Raw genomic sequence first — 27,421 nt, forward strand, 5'->3', positions numbered from 1 at the left:
AGCTTTTGCTTGGGTCTCCTGGCATCTTTTAATCAATCACTCACTCCCGTGACAATACTGCCTCTCTCAACAGCAATCCTGAAGCTAGTATTATTATCTCTATCTTATGTATAAAACTTTAAGTACTGGTGCAAGGTCATTGGGCTGGTAAATGGTAAAGCTGAGATTGAACCTCAGGTCTATATGGTTCCACAGCTCACGCTCTTAACTTCTGCTTCAAAGTAGACAAACTGCAAGTGACTGTGCTTTGGAAATATCAAAATCTGTCTGTTCAGACGATGAATTTTAAAACCACAAGTAAAGAATGAGAAGAACAGATGGAACCAGGAGACGATGCTGTGACTGAACCTAATCTAATCTTGGCCTATGAGCCTCTTAGGAAATTATGTAAGAGACTGGAATCTGATAAAGAATTGTGTCCACTTTGCCTGGTTATCAATCAAATCCACTGATACTTAATTTTATGACATTCGGTAGATTAAAGGCTTCATGATTTAGATTCCCATCTCTTCAGAGCAGCAGCTGCAACTCTTTTGTTAGACTAAGAATGTAATAACTATAGCTAAGAGACCAACATCAGCAATTTGTGTATGGTGTAAGATCCTTGCTCACTCCAGATCATCTTTCACCACTTTCAGGATACAAATTCTTACTGCGATGATGGAATGTGTGAGTGAGTGTAGAGGCATTTATGTGTGTGTAAGAGTACACATGGATAGCAGCTTGCAAATGCTCTGGAGCTCATGTGAAAGCACAGAGATTTTAAGCCAGATTTTCCAGATGTCCATGGTTTGCAGTATATACTTTCTATAGTATCCATCCAGCTCACAAGTGACTGCCTTTTCCATTCCCCATCCAGAATAGGGGTACCTGGCTGCCATGTTTATATTAATGAAATATGACCCCACTGCCATGGCAGCCACACTTGCTAAGACCAGGGGTGGCCATTTGATCCCAAAAAGGGCCAATCGCATTCTCTCTCAGAGCACACTGTTTTTACTACTAATTCATTATTCATAGATATTCACATGTCTATGGCCTTTGCCAAGTGACTTTGTAGTTCCTTCCACTAGAGGTTGAGTAAATATATTTTCTCTCCCTATTGGATATTAGACTCAGCTATGTGACGTGCCCATGGAATGCCATGGGGTGCAACTTGAACACAGGAATTAAATGGACATGTGAAGTTGGGCCTGTCCTCTTGAGTTCCTAGCCTTTGTCCATGAGAAGAACATGTCTCAAGTAGCTGCTGTGCCAAAGACAGGGAAAGACATGTGGGATAGACACTGGATAAAACCTGTGCTCAGTCAAGCCACCTACAACCAGCTCAGAGATACATGAGCAAGAAAAAAATACTTAAGAATGTATGTTCTTGGATTCTAGTATGGATTTTATACAGAATTATTATGGCATTACATAATTGATATATCTGGCATGGATTTTATAGAGAATTATTATAGCATTACCTAACTGATATATCTCTCCTTGAAACTTTACAGTTAAGCTGAGAGACAAAGAGACTGTCTGTTGGGAACTGGGGCATGTAAATAGTAGAGTTCACTATGGAAGAATGTTTTTTTTCTTTTCTTTTTTCTGACTTGCTCCTTTGCTTTTTTTTTTTTTCCTCTTTTTCACTCTTTTTTTTTTTTTTTTGAGGTAAAGTTCACATAACATGCAATTAATCATATTAAAGTGAACAATTCAGTGGCCTTTAGTACATTCACAGTGTTTTACAGCCACCTCTCTCTAGTTCCAAAATAGTTTTATGATCCCAAAATAAAACCCTGTATGCATTAAGATGTTAGTCCTAATTTCTCTCTCTCCGTAGCTTCTGGCAACTACCAGTCTGCTTTATTTTTATTTTTTAATTAAAAAAAATTTTTTTTACTGGATTTACATATTACCTTTTATGGACTGAGTTGTGTCCTCCTCCCACTAAATCCGTATGTTGAAGCACTAAACCCTATGTGACTGTATTGGAGATAGGGCCTTTAAGGAGACCATTAAGGTTAGATGAGGTTAGGCTGAAGCCCTGATCTCACAGGACAGATGCCTTTATAAAAAGGTGAAGAGATTGCAGAACTCTCTTTGCCATGTGAGAACACAGTGAGAAAGGGGCCATCTGTAAGCCAGGAAGACGGGCATCGGTATGTCCCCACAGGAGCCTGACCATGCCGGCATCCTGATCTCAGATTATCAGCCTCCAGAGTGAGAAAATAAATTTCTGTTCTTTAAACCATCCAGTTGTTATGGCAGCCTGAACTGACTTACCCACTTATTCTGGGTATCCGTATAAAGAGGATCATATAACATATAATCTCTGTGCATGGCTTCTTCCAACTGAAGGCATATTTTCTAGGTTCATCCATGTTGAAGCATGTATCAGTATGTCATTCCTTTTTATGACTGAAGAATGTTTTATTATGTGCATACCACACTTTGTTTATCTGCTTATCTGTTAATGGATATTTGGGTTGTTTCCACCTTTTGGCAATTTTGAATAGGGCTACTACAAATATTTGAGTACAAGTATTTGTTTGAGTACCTGTTTACCGTTCTTTGGGGTATGTAACTAGGAGTGGAATTGCTGGGTCATAGGGTCAGCCTCGGTATGCTGAACTCTTGTGGTGTTCAGATCCTCAAAGCTATGTCTTGGTTCCTACACAAGGAATCCTTCCTTGGATGCCATAAGATAACCCCAAAATGCTTTCAGTAAATTCCTTTAGTTGCTGTAGTTAGACAGTTCCGTATTAAGCTAGAGGTAACTACTGTTACTTGAAACTTAGACATCTTAAATAAATAAATAATATACTTTCTATTTTTCAGTACTATAACATTAATAGAATATTATATGAAAAATGGGCTAAAAACTCTTACTTCAAAGTTTGCCATAGAGATGGTAAATCCCTCATTAACACTAACCAAATCAGGTGAAGATCTTGATGGGTTCTGGTTAACTGGACCATGAGACTGTTGTTTAGATTGCCACTCACCTTTGGAACCAGGCAGCACAGGATCTCGCATTCAGAGCATATTCCAATTCAAAACGACTTCTTAAAGCTGCCACGTGGCTCTGGCCAGGCCCACCCCGGCTCACCAGGCAGTCAGAAGAAGCAGAAGGTGAGAGAGATCCGCTACTGTTACTTGATGCAGGAGACATCATCTGAGTGAAGAAGGGGTAGTTTCAATCCTTTCATAAATCCGACAGGCTTAAGGCACAGAATAGAATATGGATTTCTTTTAACTTTCTATTCTAGGATTTCTCATATTTCAATTTGTATTCATCTCAGTTTGCTTCCGGCTTTTCCTATTGGCCTCTGATGACAACACATGGCTAGCTTAATTTACTTTTTTGACCTAGTTCTAGCCTGAGAGCTGGCCCATTCAACTTACACCATCTTTCAGAATACATGGTATGCTCAAATCAGATTCATAACACGGATATTTAGAAGGTGATTATTTAATGGTTGAAAGATGACATTTTTCACTATGGTGATGAGATTCATGGCAGAGTTCCTTTAAACTGTAGCTTAAAATTATCCCCTTTATATGAAATTATTTCCTTACGTAAAATGAATTTACACATGTTTCCAAGAATACATCCATTTTATAAAATGAAGGATGCTTTAATGTCTGGCAAGCATGAGGACTAAAGAGAGTTGTTGGGGGAGAATTTTTAAAAATAGTTACAAATAGTTAAGTGTAGCTAGAAAATAGAAGAGAATGAAGAAAATGAGACAGAAAAGAAAAAAAAATAGGAGAGTAGTTTTCTTGAATTTCTGACGACCTTGCTGTTTACCTAACCTAACTGAGCACACTAGTGCTTTGACATTATAATTTCATAAAACATGTCGGCAGTAGATTTTGGTTTAAAAATAAAATATATGTAAATGCTAGGCTCTTCACAGTAGCCAAGATATTACTAAGTGAAGCTCTGAGAATCATGTGTTGTCAGTGTTGAAATGAACCTTCAAACTCTTCAATGATTGAATCTCTTCTGTGCCTCCTTTTCAAGTTAGCTATGCAAGCTGATGGGGAGTCTCGAGTGATGAGGACCTCACTGCCTCCAGATCTGCTCATTTATCTTAGGACAGCTCTGACAATTAGACACTTCTTTCTTTTAAAAAAACCAAATCGTAGTTGCGCTTCATTTCCATCTGTTGGCCCATAGAGAACAGGCCAATCCCTTTGCCATATGATCATTTTTCAGATGTTTAAAAAATAGCTCTCAGGCTCATCCTAATTTTCTTTTCTCTGGGACAAGCATCTCTGGTTCCTTTAATTGGTTCTCACACCCATGATTTTCAATCCATTCATCATTCTGATCTGTCTTCCCTAAAATATGTGTTCCAGTTATGATCATCCCTTTAAAAGGACATCACTGGGTACTATTTTGTTTGGCCATCTCAGAAGAGAGAGGAATGATACCCATCTTTTATTTTGTAGCAAAACAGCTACTTCACATTCTAACTCCCTAAGAGCTTATAATCCACAGACATGCATGATCCTCCTAAACCATATCTCCACCATTTGACATTCTTTCTATTGTTTCTTTGACTCTGGTATGTGATGTTACCATTTATTCTTGTTCGACATGCCCTATCATTTCATCTTCCAAGACACGGAATTCCACAAATCAAGCCCTTTAAAGTTGATTCTGTGCTATTATTTGGTGCAGCCCAGTCTGGCAAGTTCTCTTTGTCTATAAAATTATTTATCTTCTGTACTGGTGGAGATTGTGCTAAGAGGCTTGGTCAGTATAAGAAGCCATACTAGTTTAGGAGATCCTACCATTGTCTCTGTTTCTGGAATCCACTTTCCTCATCTAATTGGCTATATCCCCAGGCTTGGAGCAGCTTTTCCCTGTGAAACACAAAGGTTCAAAGTGCGAGGACACTTGGAACTTAAGCCTTAAGTGTCTCTCAACATGCAAGGCCTCTGGCAGATGCCCTTGTTGGTAGGGGCTGCTAAAGCCCCACCCTATATACTACTACTTTTCTCTGCTTTGCATGTTTCAGGACTGAAGAGAAGGGAATGGACGTTTGATGTCCAAAGACTGAAGCTGCCTCCTACAAAAAAAGACTTCCTTTTTAGAAGTTCCGTTTCAGAGTTAGGAAACAGCCATTTGCTGCAGACTGCCGCTGAAGACCTGGAACCCGTTCCCAATAAATTGGGTTCTAGTGACTATAAGTTGAGATTTTGTTGCTATTGTTGTTGTTGTTTTAGGGGAAAAAAATGGATGGTTCCATTTTGGGATTGATGCTGTTGATGCTATTTCCCCTGTTTTGCTCCTTCCCATCATATGCATGTGTGTTTTTAAGCCTATATATGTGATGTCCACTCCTGTCTCTTGCAGCACTCATTTGCATTGGGAATATATTATTATTTTTGAATTAGTGCTCATGTGTTAGCTTCCTTGCTTATTTTCAAGTACTATCTCCTGACCAGGTGTATAGAAAATTAAAGCAATTAGAGAGAAAATTAAAGCAAACAGCTCCTTGATATTAAGGGAAGAAAATTCCATTAGGCTGATTACCAACATATATCACTTCATGCAACACATGTGTGGTATAAAAGCAATGCATCCCAATTAATTTATGCACTAATTTTAGTGATAATTTCCCTTTCTTATTGAGCATAGACAATGGCTTAATATTTTAACTTACATTTCACTGTAGGTAGGAACTTTTGTATAGAAAAAAGTTGATTTACGTAATTACCTTCTAACATATTTGCTGTATTTTCGAACTTTTACAAATTAATTTTTTCAAGCTGGGCTTGCCTGTGCCCATTTGCCTGACTGATTATGTGCTGTAAGGCCCCAATTCATGCTGAATTTGCCTTTGTCCCTATAGATTCCGTCAGTCCATCTTAGAAGCTTAATGAACAGGGTAAATATATGAATGGAGTTATGGACCTTCATACCTACTTTCTATGAGTACCACTTGCCTATTCCCCTATCCCCTTGGATATTCAAGATTTTTTTTTTAAGACATATTTCAGAAGCTAAAGTTCTTACCTCAATGTTGCAAAGACACTCTTCTAACTTGGTAACGACTTCAGAAAATTCGGGTCTTCCCTGTAAATAAAGAAAAGACTTTTTTCCCCCAAAGAATAAAAGGGAGGCAACTCTTTGGATTTTAAAATTGGGTATTTGCATTTGTAAAGAATGAGATTAACAATAAAGTATATTTTTATTTAAAATACACTTGTATTGAAGTGTTAATTGAATGTTCATTTGCTGTTCAGGGAGGGATGTTGAGTCTTCTTCTGATAAGACTTTTAAGTCAGAATTTGCAACTACATTCAGATAATGAAATAGTGGAAAAGCTTTAATTAGCTTTGCATGCTTTTAAATGGCAGGTTTTTCTCTTCAAAATGAAAGAATAAAAGTGAATACTAAAAACTGTTAACTATCTCAGCGCCTTGTAATATACTGCACAATGTGTCTGTAGGAAAGGAACTGCTAAAGCAAATTTTGTAATTAGCTTCATATTGAAAATGTCATCTCAGATTCAAAACTAAGATCAATAGAAACCTTATGACTATGCCCTATTTTAGGGGTTAAGATAAGCTTTTTATATTCAAAAGCTTCCATTAAAGACATTGTTCATTATGAACTTCTGTGTCTGATGAGTTTAGTTAAACAAACATTTATTGTATTCTGATTACATTCCAAACTTCGTTCTAATTGCTCAGGATATAAAGATGATTATGGATCTATGGAAAAAGTACTGGGGATTTTAGAAAATGTTGTTCTTTTTGGAAGAGATTATATACCTCCTTTTGTCAGATCCTAGGGACTATATAACCTATCATTTCTCCTTTATGAAACTTTTACTGCCAGGAGGTGGATAGCCCAATTTAACATTCAGGCGCAGTAACCACCTAATTTAGATTCTTAGTAGAACAATTTCTCCCTTAATATCTAGCCCTCCCCTGAGGACACTGCTTTCCCAGAGCCCTCTCAAGTGAAAGCTGTTTTTTTTCTTGCGTATTCCTGGTGCCCCTAAGTCGGTGGGGGTGGTGATGGGGTGAGTGGAGCTCTGGGTCTTCCTTATTGTTTCCAAATGGCCTCTCTTCTAAAAACCACCAGTTTATGAAGCTATTACACCAGCCACTGTCCATCATTCTTTGAAGGCTTTAGTGTTTGGCTCCCTGTCATGCTAACATTACTTAGTGCTTTTATTATCCATGCAACTAATCATCAGAATGGCCTGACCTCTAGGTTCCTTTGTCTCCTCTTCTGTCTTGACCTTACACTCCACCTTCTTCTAGTCACTCAGCTTCTGTGTCCTATCCTAGACCAGTTACTAACAAGGTCTGCAACCCTTCCAAGTTTTTATCCTGTCAGTTTCCATCAGATCACTATCTAGGCTCTACTTTCTTTCTAGATTACTCATTTTCAATTTTTTTCATTTTTTAAAAGATTTTATTTATTTATTTGAAAGAGAGAGAGATTGAGAGAGAGAGAACATGAGCAGGGGGAACAGGGAGAAGCAGGTTCCGATGTGGGGCTCAATGCCGGGACCCCGAGATCATGACTGAGTGGAAGGCAGATGCTTAACTGACTGAGCCACCCAGGTGCCTTTCTAGCTTACTTCTTCTGGAACCCTGACTCCAACAATCTTTAACCACACAAACCATCTTGCCACTTAAAAAAACCCAACTTTATATTGTGAACGTTTTAAAATATACCCTAAAGGATTAGAGAACAATTTAATAAACCTCCATGTATCTATCACTCTGCCTTAAAAACCATGTTTATGCTAATATTGTTCTATGTAGGTACATATGCCTGCATCTATCTATCTACTTACCTACCTATCATCTAATCTATCTCCCTTATTTTTTTGTTCATCTTACCATCTTTTCTTTCTTCTTTTTGTTTCAAGTTCTTATTTAAATTCTACTTAGGTAACATATAGTGTAATGTTGGTTTCAGGAGTAGAATTTAGTGGCTTATCACCCAATGCTCATCACAAGTGTCCTCCTTAATGCCCCTTACCGTTTAGCCCACCCCCCACCCACATCCCTCTATCAACCCTCGTTTTGTCCTCTATAGTTAAGTCTCTTATGGTTTGCCTGTTCATCTTACTATCTCTTCACTGTCATTTACTCACCTTGTTTCCTCCCTTACTTAGCTTACATTTTATTAGCAATCATAATCACTCTCTTCCACACAGCCTCAGTTACCTTGCCTTATCATGCATTTTGTACACTACTGGAAAAAAAAAATTCCCAGGATGCCTGGATAGCTCAGTTGGTTAAGCAATTGCCTTCAGCTCAGGTCATGATCCCTAAGTCCGGGGATTGAGTCCCATATCGGGCTCCGGGCACCAGGGGGGGTCTGCGTCTCCCTCTGATCTTCTCCCCTCTCATGCTCTCTCTCACACACACTCTCTCTCTCAAATAAGTAAAATCGTAAAAAAAAAAAAAAAATTCCCAATCTTGATTAAATCCATCCTGACCAGTCTTCACTTCAAAACCATGTCCCCCTAACCTGAGGTAGACCCTCAGTACTGCCTAGAGAGCCTATTACACATTTTTGGTTCACTCACTCTTTCGCACGCCAGATGCTTATTTCAGACCTTCTCATCCCTCAAACTTCTGATTCCCACTACTACACCGACCATCCACCAGTGTTTAAATCCACAGAATTTGCCTCCACTCACATTTCTATGGAAAGTTCATCTTCCTTGGCACTGCATTAAATGCAAATAATCATTCCTTTGTGCCTGAAACATCTTTAATTGGATTTGAGGTCACTACTTCTCACTAATTTTCTCCTCTCTCATTTGTTCCTCCTCAGTCTCCTCTATTAGTTTCACTTTTCCTTTTCATCTTTAAATTCTGTAATGTACCAGGACTCAAGCTTTCGGTTTCTTCTCATCTCTCTTTAGAGTTAATTTTTTGAGGGTTTAATTCTGTCTCATGGTTTTAAAAAAACAACTCCCAAATATCTATATCTAGCCCAGTACACTCTCTTAAACTCTAAACTCACATATGCAATTTTTCATATTTATAGTCTTCCCTGTTTCAGTAAATGGCAACTCCATCCTTTCACTTATAGAGGCCAAAAAAACGAAGACTCATCTCTGACTTCTCTCTTTGTCATACTCTTGCTTTTAATCCACCAGCAAATCATATGCATTCTGTCTGCAGAAGGCACCCAGAATCTGAATGGACAGGTAGCATTTATAGTGGATCAATCTTTCCCAGACAACTGTAAGCTCTGGACAAAATGCAAAAGACGGCTACCTAAAGGCAGTAGAGAAGGAACAAAAGCCAGTAGCTTCTGGAGGGGAGTCACTTGGACGACAGGAAGGGCATGGAGTCAGTTTCACATTTATTTATTTATTTATAGCAAAATTTACCCTAAGGGCAGGTCCCAACCACATCTTAGGGAACAATTAAAATTCTTATGAAAGCCTACAGGTTTGCTTAAAGAACCAGATGACAAAATTCAGGGCAATCAGAATATATTAGCTATGGTTTTTAACAAAATATCACAGATTTAATAATTTAAAGCAACACCCATTTATTATCTCACAGCTTCCATGGGTCAGGAAGTGAGTGTAAATTAACTGGGTCCTTTGCTCAGGGTCTCACCAGACTAAAATCAAAGTGTCAGCTAGCACTGTGATTGTCCTCTGAGGCTCAAGGCCTCTTTTAAGCTCTCTGGTTTTTGGAAGAATTCATTTCCTTGTGGTTGTCTGACTCAAGTTCCTGTTTTCTTGCCAATAGTTGTTTAGGGATGACTCTCAGCTTCTGGAAAGTGCTCACAGTTTCTTGCCACATGGTTCCTATAAGTAGTTCACAACATGGCCATTTGCTTTCATCCTGGGCAGCAAGGACATGTTTCTCTTCTTCCTCTGTGACCAACTGGAGAAATATTCTCTGCTTTTAAAGAGCCCATCTGATTAGATCAGGCCTACCCAGGGAAATTTTCCTTTTGCCATATGAGGTAACATAATTATAGGAGTAATCATATTTAATAATATTTGTCGGTTCTTCCCGTATTCAAGGGGAGAGGATTATCCTTGGCATGTATACCAGGGGTCAGGGATGTTGGGGCCATCGTAGAATCCTGCTTACCATGCATAGGCACTAGAAAATGAGGGGAGACCCTGGAAGAATAGAGTCTAAGAAAGGGAGCCCCAGAATCTGCATACAAACTCTGTTTAAATCTTTGGCTGGTCTCTGGAGCACATATGCAGGGAATGGACTCCAAGCAGCTCAGGTAGGTTTAAAGAAGTGAACTGAGATTAGATTTTTGCCTGATGCGGGGCGTTGTTCTTACTATTTTCTCAGATTAGAATTATCTAACTCTTACTCTCTACCTATAGAAATCCTCTGCCCTCAAGGCTCAATCCACAAGATACACCCTTCTTAACGTGTTCAAGTGGTTCCACAAAATAAGTTTGCAGCTCTCTTTAGATGTATTTAATTCTTCGTTGGGCTATAACTAGGCATTTACATGTTTATGCCACTATGTAGAAAGTGCTTTGAGAGTAAGCAATGGTTTATTTACTTCTGTATACCTAGCATGTTCCATTGTACAGGACAGCTTGTTTGAGCTCAAATTTGTTATATTAAATTGCATCATGATAATAAAAAAGTTGTCCATAATCTACCTCTCTTTTTCATCTAAACCACCATCTTCTCCTTTTTGAATTATTATAATTGCCTTATAATTACTTTTGCCACTTCTGTTCTTTCTCTATCAAAAGTATTCCCAACATGGTAGCCAACCTACATGCTCAATGCTTTTCCTTTAAGCTCAATGCTTTTCCTCTAAGTTCAGGAATAAGACAAGAATGCCCCCTCTTGCCACTTTTATTCAACATAGTATTAGAAACCCTAGCCAGGGTCAATTAGGCAAGAAAAAGAAATAAAACATCCGAATTAGAAAGGAAGGAGTAAAACTATTTGCAGATATTGTGATATTATATATAGGAAACCCTTCAGACGTCACCAAAAAATTGTTGAAATTAATAAATCCAGTGAAGTTATGGATACAAAACCAAATACACAAAAATCTGTTACATTTCTATATACTAATAATGACTGTCAGGAAAATAAATTAGGAAAACAATACTATTTATAATTACATCAAAAAGAATTAAATACCCAGGAATAAATCTGACTAAGGAGGCAAAAGATCTGTACACTGAAAGCCGTAAGACACTGATGAAAGAAATTGAAAAAAACAAAAACAAAAACAGGTAAATGGAAAAATTTCTATGCTCATGGATTGGAAGAGTTCGTATTATTAAAATGTCCATACTACCTAAAGCAATCTACAGATTCATGCAATCCCTACCAAAATTCTAAAGACATATTCCATAAAAACAGAACAGAGAATCCTAATATTTGTATGAAACCACAAAAGACTTTGAATAGCCAAAGCAGTCTTAAAAAAGGCTAAAACTCCAGTTTTATGCTCCCTGATTTCAAACTATAGTAACCAACACAGTAGCCAAGATACTCATTTTGTTTTTTTTATTTATTTAAAATATTTTATTAATTTATTTTACAGAGAGAGAGAGAGTGAGAGAGTGCATAAGCAGGGGGAGTGGCAGAGGAAGAGGAAGAAGCAGACCTGCTGCTGAGCAGGGAGCCTGATGATGCAGGGCTCCAAACCAGGACCTTGGGATCATGACCTGAGCCGAAGACAGATGTTGAACCGACTGAGCCACCCAGGTGCCCCTAAAATCATCATTTAAAAATGCACTACAGATTAAGTAATACCACTCATAAAAGCCCCCTCGGAGGCTCATCTGATTTGGATACAAAGCAACACCCTTCCATTCCATCCCGTAAGGCTTGCACATAGCCTGCCCTCCCTACTGCCTGATGCTCCCCTCCTGCCGCGTCTGTGGGCAGGCTAACCGCCGCAGGCCAAGCACACCGTGCTCTCAGGGACTTTTGCATTTGCCTTTCTCTCCACCTGGACTGACCAGTGCCTTCACCTTCTCCAGATCTTTGCTTAAATGTTACTTTGTCAGAGAGGTTTTCCTTGTTCACCACGTTTTAGAACCCCCAAGCTAGTGCTGTCTGCTCCCTTTCTTACTTCATTTATTCCGTAGCACTTATTACCACATGACTTAACAGATATCTCCATATTGATTTTTGTTGCCCATGAGGGCAGGGATTTATCGTTGTCACTACTCTATCCCCAGTGCCTGTAGCAGTGTTCGGCCTACAGAAAGCATTCAGTACAGAGGGTTGAACGAAGGACAGAATTCATGATTTTATGTTTTATTTACATTTTAATTAATTCTCAAACTATGTTATTATATAGGTAGAGCGTTTTTATTACAATGTGCTTCAGGTTTTCTTTCCCCCCCTAAATCAATCATGTAATACATTATAAATACATAGCCTTTTTGGAATATTATATCCAAAGGATGTTAACATTTCATTGGAGGGCTGAAAAAGCATAAAAATCATGGTAAAATCTAACATTTCTTAAACAGAGCATTCCATTGAATTTTTACAACATACTCTATAATATAGGCATCTGTTATTTCCATTTTAAAAACGAAAAGGCAAAAAAATAAGAGAAAATGAATAATTTACCTAAGACACCTTAGTCAGTAAATAGCAGAGCTGAATTCAAAGCGAGGTAGGGCTTATGATCTTGGTGCTCCTCCAGACTCCCTCTCTAAGTATGGCATCTAAATCTGTAGAGAATACTTTGCTGGTGTTTATGTAAGATGCAGTGCCTGAGATTAACTTCTGCAAACTAGAAAGAACGCTGGAGAGAGAGTCAAAAGATGTGAGGTCAAATACCAAATAGCTATGTGACTTAAGGTGGTTTATGAGCCATTCTGAACTACAGCCTTTCAGCCTCCAATTGCATTGCAGAATTAAAAGAACTAAATAAGATCATGTATGTGCAGAAGCTCAATAAGCTGTACAGTATTTTGCAGAGTAACTTAGTTTTTAAATAAACTATTCTAAGGGGTGTGCCCTGCATATGAGCTCTCTAAATTTATGGTCAAATGCTTTAGAAGTTTGGTTTAAATTATATACGAATTAAGAATTCTAGCTATTCACCTGGCATCTTGTGAGAACCCAGGGTGGCTCATTACATAGCAGAGATCACCCAAATGCCTCATGTGCTGAACATACTGAAATCATGGTAATAAATGCCAACGTCACGATGTGCCTTGTCCTCTCCTTTCAGGTGGATGGCTCATGCTCTTTGCCATCGTGCTGAGGCTGGTGGCAGCTTGTCCTGCGTCATGCGTGGTTTGCACCAGAGATGTAACCCTCTGTCAACAGCTAAACTATATAGTAGGTAATAAAACCAATAGCTCTAAAAAGCAGTGTTAAGTGTATCTGGCGAATTTGCTGCCGAGGCTTGCATTGTGCTGAGTGCTCTCTCGGCTCAGCCTGATAGAGGTAAACTTTCAAAGGGCAAGCCTTTCTCAGTGAGGAGAGACTGGTCACATTATCTTCCTGTTTCTGGTGGTCTCAACCAAAACTATGGCAAGACGTTAGTTACCTTCAGAGGTAGCTGCGATATTTTGCTATTACAGAAGAATACTACCATTTCATGCAGCCACACACATTTTTTAATAATAGAAAAAAATAAATCACTTTAATTATATTTTTGTCCATCCTTCGTGCAGTTTTGAGCCCTATCATTTGCTGGGAAAAATATCAATGCATCAGAAACCTGAACTGCAATTGTTCAGCATTAGTAAGATTAAGTGATGTACTAGCAAAACAGATTATTATCAAAGTGCATCTAATTTTGAAAGTCTAGTCTTTTTTTATTGGTGGTAAATGAGCTGTAGAAATGCTAACAAGATACACTGCCTGTATTCATTACATATTGCTTGCTTAAGTCAACAATTTAATAAGACACCTTATTAACAAATTTGAGGAGAATGTGATTTACATCCTGATATCCAAGAGAAGATAAACAAGTTATAAGCTCTGGCAATGGAAAATTTTCAGAAACAAGTCTGAGTTAAGATGGAGTGAAAGAAGACAATTTCATTTCTAAAATCCTATGACTCAATGAAAATTAAGAGATAGAAGTTATCGTCATCCCTGACAGGAGAGAGACAGTTTCAAGGATAGTTGGTTGTACACTGTTTCCAATTAGTATTGAAAACACTTAAACACTAAACTCCTACCCTCTCAAATAGATTTCCTGACTTCACTACTTTTTTTTTTTTTTTTTTCCCTGATTAGAGATAGCTGAAGTCTGTAAGAAACATTGCAGCACCTCTATATCTTCCTTCTCATTTACGGAATGCCACATTCCCGAAGTTAAATTTCATAAACACAGAGTAGTAAATGGATGACTTGTGAGTGGAGCTCGGGTTTATTCCTAGACAAGAAGTAATTGACAGAATCAATAGCCTCTTCCCTCAGAGTCGACAAATCCCTAGAGAACTGGGGATCCATAAAAATAAAACTCCCTTAACCCATATCAAAAACAATACTGAGAGAAACAAAATGCTAAACTGGCCAGAATTAATAGAGTTCAAATAATCAGCAATAAATACTATACAGAAAAAGACCACAGTTTGAGCTCGTTTGTGCTATAGAGATGGGAGCAATTCTTCCAAAAGAAGACACCATGAAAATCCTTTTTTCACATTTTTGAAATCTCTTTGTTTCAGCAGTACAGTCTGAATTTCATAAGGGAATTGTGATTTGCTTCCCCCCTGGTTGATTGTTCTAATATCACCTGTAGACCTCCCAGGGACAATGGACTCTTCCATCTTTATGGCACTGTCATTTGCAGTCAAAACAATTTTAGCATGATAAAGATGTGTTACAATAACTCCTGATTATAATACATCTTTATTGAGTTAAAACGCTTTGATTTCTAATGACAGAGCAGTGATAGCTCTGAGGTGATTATGGTGAAGGGATTTAACAGTTGGAAGCCCTGAGTACCACCTGTCATCACATGATGTACTTCATTGGAGGGAACAGATATTAGAGTGGAGGCCAAGATGGCCCAGACTATAATGAGAACCCCACTGACAGATCCTCAGGTCGTCTGGAGAGAATAGAGATCCTCACTGAGTTGCCAACTTTTAGCCTGGAGCTAAAAAGCAGAAACCAACACTCCTTCTCACTCCTCCCACCCAACTTCTACCTTTAGGTTTGAGAGAAAAGATGACTGAGTTCACAGCATAAATATACACTGCTCGTGGAAAACTGGCCATGAAACTTAGACACATGCGTGGCTCATGGATAAATCTGTCTTGGGCTGGCAGGCCTGGAGTGGGTCAGTACACAGCCTCACAGAGAGGAAGCCTAAAATGCCACTTTCAAAAACAAAACCAAAAATAAAACCAAAACCAAAACCAAAAACAAAAATTGATGGTGATAATTCCAAACAGTGAATTAACTTTGACATCGAAAGGAACAGATGGGTTTATGTTTCTCAAATAAACATGTCATAGAAACAAAGAACATAAAAATCCATCATTCTGATAAAGAGCCAGCTTCCCCTTAAACCGAGAAATCAGGGAATTTTTTTCATTTTGTTTGTTTTTCTTACCCAGGTGGTAAGATTGTTCAGAGGGCACTGAGTATCTTTGCTCGCCACTGCACTCCCCTCCCGCTTGTGTGTATCTTGCTGCTAGTTTGTGCTTTTCTTCCCCACAGCAGCCCCTGCGACCACGAAGGTTTTAATCATCACTGATGGATACCTCTCCGCCATAGAGAGCACAAATCTCTCCCTCTTGTTTAATCTTGCCTTGCTCTCCTTGAGCAGAAATGGCATCGCGGACGTTCGGGAAGATGCCTTGCATGGCCTCTCAGAGTTGCGGACACTGTTGCTGGAGCACAACCAAATATCCAGCTCTTCGCTTACTGATCTCACCTTCAGCGAGCTTCACGGTCTGCAGGTGCTCGTGCTTAGCAATAATGCTCTGCATACCCTGCGGGGGTCCTGGTTCCGGAACACCAAGGGCCTGACCCGGCTCCACCTGGATGGGAATCAGATCACTAACCTGACAGGCACTTCCTTCGGAGGCGTGAAGCTGCACCGTCTTAGGCATCTGGATTTATCTAACAATTTTATTTCCTACATTGGGAAAGATGCTTTCCAGCCCTTTCCTCAACTACAGGAAGTGGACCTTTCTCGAAATAGGTTGGCCCACATGCCAGATGTTTTCACTCCACTGAAGCAGCTAATCCTTCTGAGTTTAGATAAGAACCAGTGGAGCTGCTCTTGTGATCTCTACCCCCTTGCCCGGTTTTTAAGAAACTATGTTAAGTCTCCGGCTCGCATGCTCCGGAATGCCCAGGACCTAAGTTGTCAGCCATCTGCCGCGGCTGTGGCCACCGCAAAGAGTGTGCTAAAGCTGTCTGAGACCAACTGTGACTCCAAGGTCTCCAACTTCACTCTGGTTTTAAAGAACAGAAGTCCCCTCCTCCCGGGGCAGGATGTGGCTCTGCTGACTGTCCTTGGCTTTGCAGGTATGCCGGGGAGAAGTGTGCCCAGCTCATTTCCATGCTCTTAAAATACACTGAATGATGCCTTTCCCAGGCGATTTGGGGAAATTTTCCAGGACTTGTGGAAGGGAGAGGTTGTCAGTAGATGTGGGAGGATGTTGATTGACCTGGAACAGGTTGTAAGAATTTCCTGTTGCAGAGAAGCTGTGTAACAGAGGAAAGGGTCTTGGACCAGAATTCAAGAACTCTAGTCTTAGTATAATAACCACTGTAATTCCGAGTTAGTCACCTTACCATTCAGATTCAGTTTTCTTGTCTGTAATGCAGGAATAGTATCTACATTTTATCAATCTTCCATTTGCCACGAAACACTGGGACATTCATTAAAACACTAGAAATAGGGATTAAAAAGTGATGAGACATTGTCTCTTTCTTCAAGGTGCTCTCGTCCATGTGCCCCTCTGTGGTATAGTAAGAATCAGTGGGCTTAACCAGGTGCACGAGGAGTTGGTAATATGGAAATCACATGCATCCTGCTCTAGAGTGCTTGTACAGCACAAACATTTAGTGTATGAGCTCTGCAGTTAGATCACCCAGGTTTGAATCCTGACTGCCCTCTTACTTGCTCTGTGACCTTGGGGAAGTTATTTAACCTCTCTGTGCCTTGCTTTCCACCTATTTGGGGGTTTTGAATTCTTGTGAGATTTCTGTTTATCAACTCATTCATAAACTTGGCCCATACCTCCCCGGACTGACTAAAGAGAAGATAATTTTCAACTCTTTAATTTTTCTAAGGTAGTTTAAACATCTCTTAACTATACATCAACTATTGTTACCTCTCACTGGGTGAATGATATAAAGTGATACTTAATATCATTAGTCAAAGACCAAATATACATGAGATTTCTTGAGTTATCTACCTGGATGTGTGTTTCCCCCCTATGCTTGCAGTGCGTGGTGAAATCCTTTGCACTTGTGGGTAACCATGGTGATGAGGTGTGTGTGGGGGGTGGGGGGAGTGCCCCAAAGCGAGAACACCAGAGGTTTGCAAATGACATCCAGGACTGAACTGATGTATTTTGAATATGTGCTATAAATAATTGTTCCATAGCAGGTTTCCAGCGAAACTTGAACATCAGATTTTTAACTCCTGACAGTTACACTTTTAATCAGAATAGATGGGCACCAGTGTCAGGTCTAAACAATGGAACTACCATCAGCGGTAATCTGATTCACTTGGAAGTGAATTTAAATCCTCCCAGAAAGATAAATTATTTCAAAAACTATGTAACCATGTCAGTAATTATGTGTGTTAAGAAATAATTTACCATAAAAGACAAAAGCAACAGGGCAGGGAATTTTACTTTAAATGTACTAGAATAGTAGAACTCAAGTGCTAGTTCTACAGAATAATTAATAGATATTCCAATAAAAACATACACAGATGCACATGTAAACAACATGTTGTGAGGTTCAAAGAGATTTGGGTAATGGTGGATTAAACAAAGTGATGTAGGTTTCTTTACTGCAGCATTTTTCTAATTTCTAATGAGCATTATGATCATTAAGAGGAAGATACAATGTGGAATGTTTCTTAAATTTACTTAATCATTAACTCTTTTTTCACAGAGGATTTCATTAAATTCGTGTTTTGTAGGGCATCATTTTGGAAATATTACAATAGACTAATTTTCAATATCTTCTAGGTATTTTCTGTATCTATTTTCAGGAAAAATTTACTACCAAATTACATTACTATAGAAATGGATATAAATTCTGGAAGATTCAAAGGTTTTGTCAAAATAATAGGAAGCTTATTATGCATGGACAAATTCTGATGAGTTATAAGTATGATTATACACAAGTTATAATGTGTGAAATTATCATTAGGTATCTCTCTGAGTGATTGTTAAAAATGTTTTTAGGAAATATTTGTCTTTAAAAATTCCTACTATACAATTTATTCTATTAAGATTCTAGTCCCTCTGAAGTAAAAATGTAATTAATAATCTATAACTGTCGATTGTGGGGAAAAGACTTAGAACTATAATTTGACCCTTGAATCCCTTTCTTTCTTTGGCTGTAGAAAAATCATCAAAATTCCAGAGAATATAAAAAATCAAATTCAGTGAATTTAAAACTAATAAGTGGTTGTTTGGCATCATACTCTAATATCTTAAAACCTCCCATTCTGTGAATTGGTTGATGAAAGGAGAAAGATTTCATGAAGCTGTAACATTTCCAGCAAGGACTTATCATTAAATTTTGCTTTTTGTTGTTGTTGTTTTTCCAACTCAGAAAGATTGTTAGAACACTTTTTAAAAATAGCAACAATGCCCATGGCAATGAAAATTCAACTATCTTCTTAATAGCATGTTCAGCCTGCCTACAAGCTTCATTTGCTGCTTTTTGCTCTCTGCACTGATAGAAAGTGACCATACCTGAGCAATGCGATGCACACACCCTTCTAGCATCAACAGCAGGAGAGTGAGTAGATCCTTGCCATTTAGATGCAATTAGAGGGAAAACTTCACCCTATAATCAGATTATGCCTACTCTCATTTCAATGGCTGATGCATGTGTTTAAGAAAATTTAGATCTTTCTTTTCTTTATTATTTGGCTTAGTAACTGCATCAGCCATATCAAGTGATAGTATGGACTTTCTCTCCTCCCACACCCAACAGCTGAGTCTTCTAGGACCTAATAGGGAATATCAAAATGAAACAACAGCAGTAGGAATCATAACCATAAGCCACAATGATGATTCACTGAACCTATGATCGAAGTTTACTATGTGTTACTTACTCCCTGTAAGACATATGGAGTGTTTCTAAAATTTTATTATTTTCATATGTTTTTAATATTTTAAAGCCAAAAGTCTTTTTTGGAATTACCGTAGCTCTAGGCAATAAAGTGTCTGATCTAAGTTTTGCTATTGCTTTTAAAAAAACTGTTGTGTCTTTAATAGAGATTAAGTTATGTCAAAATGTTATAGTACTAAGAATATACTATCACAAAAAAATTAAAGTGGGGCTTATAAGACCTCAAGATCTGGTAAACTACCTAAAGCTTGATGGTTTTTACCAGAGGCTGCTATTCACTTTGGTTAATCTTCATCTTTAACAGAAAAATGAAGAAATCATGGCCTGATACTTTTCTTTTCTTTCAAGTTCAAAAAATATCATGTTTTCATTAAATTGTCTGCAGTAGAGGGAACCAGGCATGGTGCAATCAATCAAAAAGTCTAAAATGTTGACCTCATCTCTTTCACTGTCCTCATTTCCAGAGTCAGGAAACTGAGTTCTCCAGGGGAACTGACTTGCCTAAGGTCACACAGCAATTTGTGGTCAGAGCTGGACTTAGAAAACAGAGCTCCTAACTTAGTTGATACTGACACCCTGTCTACCCCATCACCATTTTGGAGATTTGTAAAGTTAGACCACTCAGTGCTTTTCATTACGAAAACTCATAAACAGAATCCCTTCTGTTTACTTAAGAATATTCAATAAACATTCTGGTAAGCCTATGTGAGAGTTGAGGGTACTGGAGATAAAATGTCGAACAAGACTGTAAAGGTCCATTTTCTCTCAGCACTTAATTCTAGCAGGGGAAGACAGACAGTGAACGGGCAAGCAAGTAAGCAAACACAGTAATTTTATACTGTTATAAGGGCTAAGAAGAAAGGAAATGACTGGGAGAGAGAGGGAAGTGGGGTATAACTCTAGAGACTTTGGTTTGAACATCTAGGCAGTTGAGCATGCCTTTTGTCAAGATGGAAAACGGTGAAGTAGAAACAGGTGAGACTCCGTGTGTGTTTGAGAAACACTACCTTTGCAGGTTTATTCAGAGGGTAAGTTATACATACGTAGAACATGAATGGACAGTTCCAGACAGTCTGAGATTAGATGTCAGTCATGATTTTGTGGGAGTTCATAGAAGGGAGTGATCTTTGCAAGATGGAAAAAACAGCAAAGGTATCGAGAAATTCAGAGGTACAGATTTAGTTTTTAAAGGATAAATAAATTTAGAAAAAAATTCAAATAAACAGAGATAAGGGAAAAAACTGCAAGAGTCACAAAACCTTGTGTATGCCCCTTGTGTATGCGAGGGGCATACAAAAAACCTTAGAAGTACCTTAAGACTAGTGAACTGAAGAGTTTGAAACACAGTGTTTAAATAATGAAAAATGAAAAATTAGACAAAGGAGGGAGGTTACAGCCAGATTGCGTTGAGACTTGGATGTCCAGGGATTTGGCCTTTATGCTAATCAGAAGTCAATGACTTTTTCTGAGGTAGGGGGTGAATCTTAGGGATGAAAAAAATACAACAAAAAATACAAAAATACAACAAAATACAACAATGATATATGGGAATTTCAGGGTATGTACTAAATGTAGTCTACTATTTCCTAATAAGAAATAGGAAATTTGGTTTCCTACAGGCAGAAGATGTTAATGCAAGAATGATTTTATCTTGAATGAATCTCAGTCCATGAAAAAAACTCCTTTTTTTAACCTAAGGCATTCCAGATGGTATTTTTCTTATAATTTTTAATAGGCTACAAAGAGAGCTCCAAATTAACAGACAGAACAATGTTGATTAAACAGCCTCTGTCTGCACTGGTATTTTTCTTCATGGTGATAGACTTCCCACCCATTCTGATGCCCTTTAAACCATTAACCTTGATATTTGCGGATTTCACATTTGGTGATTTATATGTTTCTTCCTTTGATGTTATCTTTTAATGGTCTCTCTATTTGTCACAGGAGCTGTTGGTCTCACTTGCCTAGGTTTAGTTGTATTTAACTGGAAACTCCAACAAGGCAGAGCAAATGAACACACATCAGAAAACCTTTGTTGCAGAACCTTCGATGAATCCCTGTGTGCTCATGAGGCAAGAAATTACCACGCTAAGGGATACTGTAACTGCCACTTAACTCAGGAAAACGAGATAAAGGTCATGTCCATTGTGGGGTCCAGAAAGGAAATGCCACTTTTACAGGAAAACAGCCATGAAGCAGCACTGGCCTCTGAGTCCACAGCCCCTGACGGATCATTTAGAAACCTGAAAGGTAAAGACCATGGGGCAGACAGCACTTTCTTCTGCTTTGGTGGCAGATTGCTGCAGTCAGGATGTTCAGAGCCTCCTGGGAATATGGCAGCTTTTAATGAAGCAGGCTTACTTACAAGACATTGTCCAAAGAGAGCTAAAGAGCTAAGGAATCATGAGCCTGGGGAAGTCCAACCTCCAACTTTGCCACAGCATGTAACAAGAACAATAGGTGAGTTGCCTTGTTTCAGAGGATCCCACTGTTTAAATTCCTCCAAAAGACATAATTTCCTTAAAAGTAGAATGCTATAAAAATCATTGTGTCGTACCAGTCTGTCCTTCTTCTAAAGATACTAGATCTGTGTGTGTGTGCGCGCGCGCGTGTGTGTTTGGGGTAAGGTGTAGATGAGGACTCTCCCACCCTCAGGAGCTGAGAGTAAGTATATCTTATGCCTGTTGGAAAGTGAGTTTGTGACCCAACATCTAACAAGTTTCTTTTTCTTCTCCTCCTCCTCCTCCTCCTCTTCTTCTTCTTCTTCTTCTTCTTTTTTTTTTTTTTAAAGAAAAGCAGGCTTTTAAATAGCAATATGCTGTTAAGATTTATGGGAGGCTGAGTATCGGCTTCTATTCCGACATCCTTCGAGCTCTAATGCCAATTCTGCAGTAAGCAACCTTCTCAGAGCATGACATGTTAGAAGAATGGGCCTTCTAATGCTAGTGATTCATTTCAGGAATGATGTCAAGACACACACTTTGCTTGCTGAGCTGTCAAGGATGATAACTTTCCAGTCCAGGGAAAGTCAGGACTTAATTCATCGTCCCATGTTGGGAGCCAAGTGAATCTGGCCATGACATCTACCCACTGTACATGGGCAATGTCAATATTTAGGTGGAGGCAATGAATTAAATGTCTTCCTTTTCCTTCCTGAATAGTAAGGTGATGCTTTCAGGCTCAGCAGTGAAAACTTTGACAGCTTTTCTGTAAAGAGGTTCCTGTCATTTATTCGAATTGGTTTACAATGAGCAGAGCTTTCTCTCAGAATATGAATGGTGGAGGTACAGCACCAAGAAATTCTCACTGTCAGGATATGGCCCTTAAGATGGATTTGGGGACAACTGGAAAAGAATGAAACTGTATGTTATTTCATGTGTGGCATAAGGCAGGCCGTTGCATTCCCCCGACTCCAGTTCTTACTAGTTTCTAGGGTCTGATGATTTGACTCAAGAGAGGAGTAGCCAAAGTTTAAAAAAAAAAAAAAAAAAAAAGTCTGTCATAGAAACCAGATCAGACTGGCTTTATTTTAGAAAGAAATAAACACTTACCCTTTCAATAGAGCCACACTTCAGGCAGATGTTTAGCTTTGTCCAATGCCTTAACTTTTCTGGGAAACCCTTTTACTGAAGGGAATGTTGTCTCTTAACCATTTAAAACCCAGTCCCTTGTTTCACACAGAGAACACAGTTGCTTGTCAAATCAATACATTTACTTTTGAGAAAAACTTGAAATTCTGCTACATGTCAGGCATTGTACTGGAGATGGAATGAATAGGTATTGGAGGAGAAAACAACCAAGGCCATGTTTGCTTTTGAAGAGAAGTCAGTAAGAGTCAATGTCACTCTGATTATGTCTCCAAACTTGGAAACACAGAATCACAGTATTTCAGGAGTAGGGAAGATTTAGAGATGATCTAGTCTGATAGTTCTGAATATTTATCTTTGAGTCACAGAACTCTCTTGGAATCTGATAAAAGCTAAAATTCTTTCCCCAGAATAATTTTATATCCACATAAAATTCCCATCTAAGTCTTATCTCTTGATACCCATTGAGTAAGTAGCTTCCCCAAGGTCCCCCAGAAAATTGAAGGCAAATCTTAAGAGTCAGATGCTAGTGTGAAGACTAGCTCACGTCTTCCTTTCGATCTCTGAACAGTAATACTCCTTTCTTCCTTTGGATAAAACAAACAACTTCAGAAGACAAGTGAGAAGATGTTATTTTAAACCTAACATGCATTGTACTTAAGAGGATAGGGTTTAGTATCAGACAGACCTGGGTCAAGTTCTGCCAATATGGACATGTGGAAATGTGATGGGTAGAAGCATTTCACCTCTCTAAGCATCTTTCTTCGTCTATGAAAGTGATAGGACAACAGGACTTGTCCAGTGGATCAGATCTCTTGAGAATATTAAATGAGATAATGAAGGTACTGTATTTAGCACAGTGCCTGGCTCTTAGTAGATGCTTAATTAATGGTAAATATTACTATTATTTTTGTTATTATTATTATTTAACAGGTATCATTAATATCATATTAACATGTATCATTTAAAATTCACAGAGATTCCTGCAATACAGACCAGACCATATTCCAGAATACTCATTCATTTAAAAAATATTTAATTAATCCTATATTAAGTGATGGGAAATTAAACAGGTATGGCCTCTGCTTTGATGAAGCCAGTAGTAGTATCACAATTATTTCTTTTTTGTTGTTGAAGGTATCTTGTGCTTGAAACCTAAACACTACCCAATACAGTATCATGTTCTTCCTAATATTTAGTTCTAACTGGGAAATTAATGCAGAAAACTATTGTAATGGCCATTTGAAAAGAGCTTAGATATTATTCATATTTAAAGCTAACCTAACCAACAACTAATGTAAAGATTTACAACTATGAATGTTTTTATTTCTAATTCTGAACTTTTAATTCAGCATTGCAACTATTAAAATGGGGCCGTAAAGGGTAGCTTTGTAAACTCCCCAAAGTCTTTTGTGGGTTTGGTTAAAAATTAGGAAGTATCCAAGAATTGCCATCATCAGAGGAATCATTTTTTGCACCTTTCATAAGGTTTCTAAGCATCTGTTCGGTTGGGGTAATAAAACTCTGCTCAGTGCTAAATTTCTGCATTTATTGTTCAGCAGATATCAACAATGACACATTCAGGAGGAGATATGCAACATCCGCTTCAGTGTTGGCAAGAGAAAGTCTTGAAAAGCATTTAACAAATGAATCATGGCAGCCTCCAGTAGAAAAAAAAGACAGTGGCTTACAACCTCACAGGCAGAGACATTTTATTATAGGTTCATCATCCCAGCCTTGTGAGCCTGAGGAACACTGTGTACAACAGATCTTACAAAAACATAGATCAAAATATGATGATCCTTGTGGACCGTTAAAATGGAGCAGGCCTAGCTATTTTCAGCCAAACAGTTCTCTTATCTGTAAGTATGTGCCCTGTGATCAATTTCAAGATTACGTGAAAGAAAAGAAGCCAAATCGTCAAGAACATTCAAAGGCCAAGAAAGAGCAGATCCAAATTAACAGCGCAATAGAGAAATTCCTTATGAGGGAGGACAGCACAGAGTTATCAAGGTTATCAACAAAAATCAAGAAAACATATTCCCCTAAGAAGGTTAGCTTCTGTGATCCTGATTTAGTAGAAAAAAATCATCTGGTGATGTCGTCTAAAACATCAACCCACTGGAAACAGCAGAAAACTCAAAGTAGCCCCCTGACCAAGTTGGATCTCAAAAAATGTGGCAATCCTCAGGAGAGAAACAAAAGAGGAAAACGGTCTGCTGATCCACAGATTCCGAAAAAGAAGAGAACCAGTCAATCTGACCTCAAAGGGAAAATTAAAAAACAAAATTCAAGGATAAAATTAAACTCACACCCATTCAGAAAAGTCAAAGTCCATCCAGAAAAATCATTGTCAGAACTCCCAAAGAAATGCAAACAGGTATTGTTACCGCCGCATAAATTACCTAAAGCTTCTCAGAAAGAAGCTGATATAAACCTTGTGTCCTCTGCAGATTTTCCCCAACAGCCAGTGAGTAACAACAACTGTGATAAACTCACTTCAAAGAGCATTCCTCTCAAACATGCTCCAAAGCAGACCCCGTATTACCAACAAGACACTAAAAAGACTCCTCCGCTCAGTGCTAATGACTTACCTGTAGTCACCCAGAGGTCCAGGGAAGGCAACTGTCACCCTAATGGCCTCATTCCTGATAGCAATGCATCAGCACTGCCTCTACCCGCACCCGTCATAGCTGAACACAGGCAGGCAAGCTCTCAATTTTCAAATGAGCAAGTGGAAGGTGCAACTCCCCTTGCATTGGAAGTACCCGAGTATTTACCAGCTACTTGGGAAAATACAGAAAGTGATGTTTTATCCCCCAGCATTTCCAGGGGGTCTACTGACCAAGGGGCAACAGAGCCCACTGAGCACAGGGAGCAGGACAAATCCAAGATCATTGAGCCAAATCAGTTTTCTTTGTCCCTGGGGAATCAAACACAATTTGTAGATGGCCACAAAATGGACACCAATAAAGAACATACCTTAAATCAAAATGAAACCTTGAAACATGGAGAGCAACACTTAAGTCACACACAACTTGGAAATGAGGAAAAAATGTTGATGACCAAATGGAATATATCACATCAAATTGTGGAACGTTGTATCATGGATGAGGGAAATGATGTAGGAATAAAACCCCCCCAAAGAGAAACTGATGATTCTGCTCTCATTTCCTCTGAGACACAAGCCACAGGCGACCTAACTTCGATGAAGAAAAATGCTATTCCATACCAAAATAGAACAGAGATTCCCAAAGATATCAGTACTTCTCTTAGTACTCAAGCCATTTGGAATCCAACCAACAGTGACAAAAAAGAAACTGATAGCACAAAGGCATTGCCCAGAGATGATGGCACTGAAATACTAGGGATAAAAATATTAGGGAAAGAAGAGAATAAAATGTTGGATGGAAACAAGGCAGATTCTAGTACATTAATTAGGACTGCACAGTTGACCTTAAAAGGTAGTAGAAAAGAAATGCAGCAAACTTGGGAAAATGGAAAAAGTGAAAAACATATGTTGTATGATTCAAGCTCTGCTGAGGCTACTATTACAGCTAAGGATTTGAGTATCACATGTTCCCCGGAAGCTGAAAATAGTCCTCGTAGTGAAATAGATCTCAGAATTAACTGTAATTTGCAAGATTTCGGAGAAGTTCAAAATATTCAACCAGATAAAGATGACAGAGCTCATAAAGGAGGTGCAGTGGCAGTGCAGACACATCTAGTGCTTTCCTCTTCACCAGAGTTAAAAGACATGAGTTTTGAGACGAGAAATAAGGTGCCTCTAATTCCTTGAAGAATAAATGAGACTGGAAGCTCCGCTCCAAAACCTACACTGTATCCGCCATCTGCTGATTGTGCTAATCCCTCACCTTTAGAGGCAGAACTCAACTAATCATCATTTTCTATTTTAGCTTTCTTCAAAAGGACACACAAACACCCCCTAGTCTTTGCAGGCATTCCAAATGCATTCTTTTGGAGGAAAAGTCCTCAGGAACTCTTGGTTGTCAATGAAGTAAAAGTACATGACTGCATAGAATGCAAAAATCAAAGATGGAGCCACAAGATAGGTTTGACACATTTAAATGAATTTGCGTCTCTGAGAAATAGAAAAATGGGAAAGAAAAGTTTTGCCTAGTTCTGAGAAAGAAAGCAAACATCAAAAAAAAAAAAAAAAAAAGCCTTAAGCAAATGAAAGATTAAAGAAGAAAAAAGTACTTGAACAGATTTACACTTGATGTTTATTTTATGGAAATTACTATACACATCTCAATTAGTGGTATTACAATATTGCTTTCTACATAGATGATTATATATTCATATTTGTGCCTGATCTGTTTTCCTAATTATGGTATGAAAATAAAAATTGAGCTTTGTTTGTTAACTGTAGTCTAGCTGATATGCATATTCCTATATTTCAACCATTTGCAACTGTTATGTTGACAATTATCCTAGATCTTAAGTAGAGTTTTTAAAACCTATTATTTCTCTAAGAGAAAAAAAAAAAAAAAATTAAGGATTTCCAGGGGATGTAAGCTAGTTCTGTAAAACCTGTAAAATCCTCTAAA

General features: G+C 38.4%; 2 protein-coding genes across 2 annotated transcripts in view; one reads left to right on the forward strand and one right to left on the reverse strand.

Moving 5' to 3' along the window:
- Nucleotides 1–27,421, reverse strand: part of LOC116566999 (serine/threonine-protein kinase TNNI3K-like) — a 315,363-nt gene that overhangs the window by 45,662 nt on the left and 242,280 nt on the right. Inside the window, exons 24-25 of the mRNA XM_032301742.1 lie at nt 6,020–6,079; nt 2,994–3,163 (exon numbers count right to left, since the gene is read on the reverse strand). Coding sequence (XP_032157633.1) covers nt 2,994–3,163; nt 6,020–6,079 — 230 coding nt within the window. The remainder of the gene's footprint in view (nt 1–2,993; nt 3,164–6,019; nt 6,080–27,421) is intronic.
- Nucleotides 11,686–27,016, forward strand: LRRC53 (leucine rich repeat containing 53). Its single transcript, XM_032301741.1, has 5 exons — nt 11,686–11,706; nt 13,196–13,309; nt 15,649–16,464; nt 21,208–21,723; nt 24,413–27,016. Exons 2-5 carry the CDS (start codon nt 13,207–13,209, stop codon nt 26,647–26,649), a joined length of 3,672 nt encoding a protein of 1,223 aa, XP_032157632.1. The 5' UTR covers nt 11,686–11,706; nt 13,196–13,206; the 3' UTR covers nt 26,650–27,016.

This window comes from Mustela erminea, chromosome 10, assembly GCF_009829155.1.
Source record: "Mustela erminea isolate mMusErm1 chromosome 10, mMusErm1.Pri, whole genome shotgun sequence".
In the NCBI taxonomy this organism is placed as follows: domain Eukaryota; kingdom Metazoa; phylum Chordata; class Mammalia; order Carnivora; family Mustelidae; genus Mustela; species Mustela erminea.

Excerpts from the sequence above, each read along its gene's own strand:
- LRRC53 (XM_032301741.1), top strand. The coding sequence starts at position 13,207 with ATGCTCTTTGCCATCGTGCTGAGGCTGGTGGCAGCTTGTCCTGCGTCA. Across the intron at positions 13,310-15,648 it reads ACAGCTAAACTATATAGTAG|CAGCCCCTGCGACCACGAAG; the intron begins GTAATAAAACCA and ends TCTTCCCCACAG. Across the intron at positions 16,465-21,207 it reads GACTGTCCTTGGCTTTGCAG|GAGCTGTTGGTCTCACTTGC; the intron begins GTATGCCGGGGA and ends TATTTGTCACAG.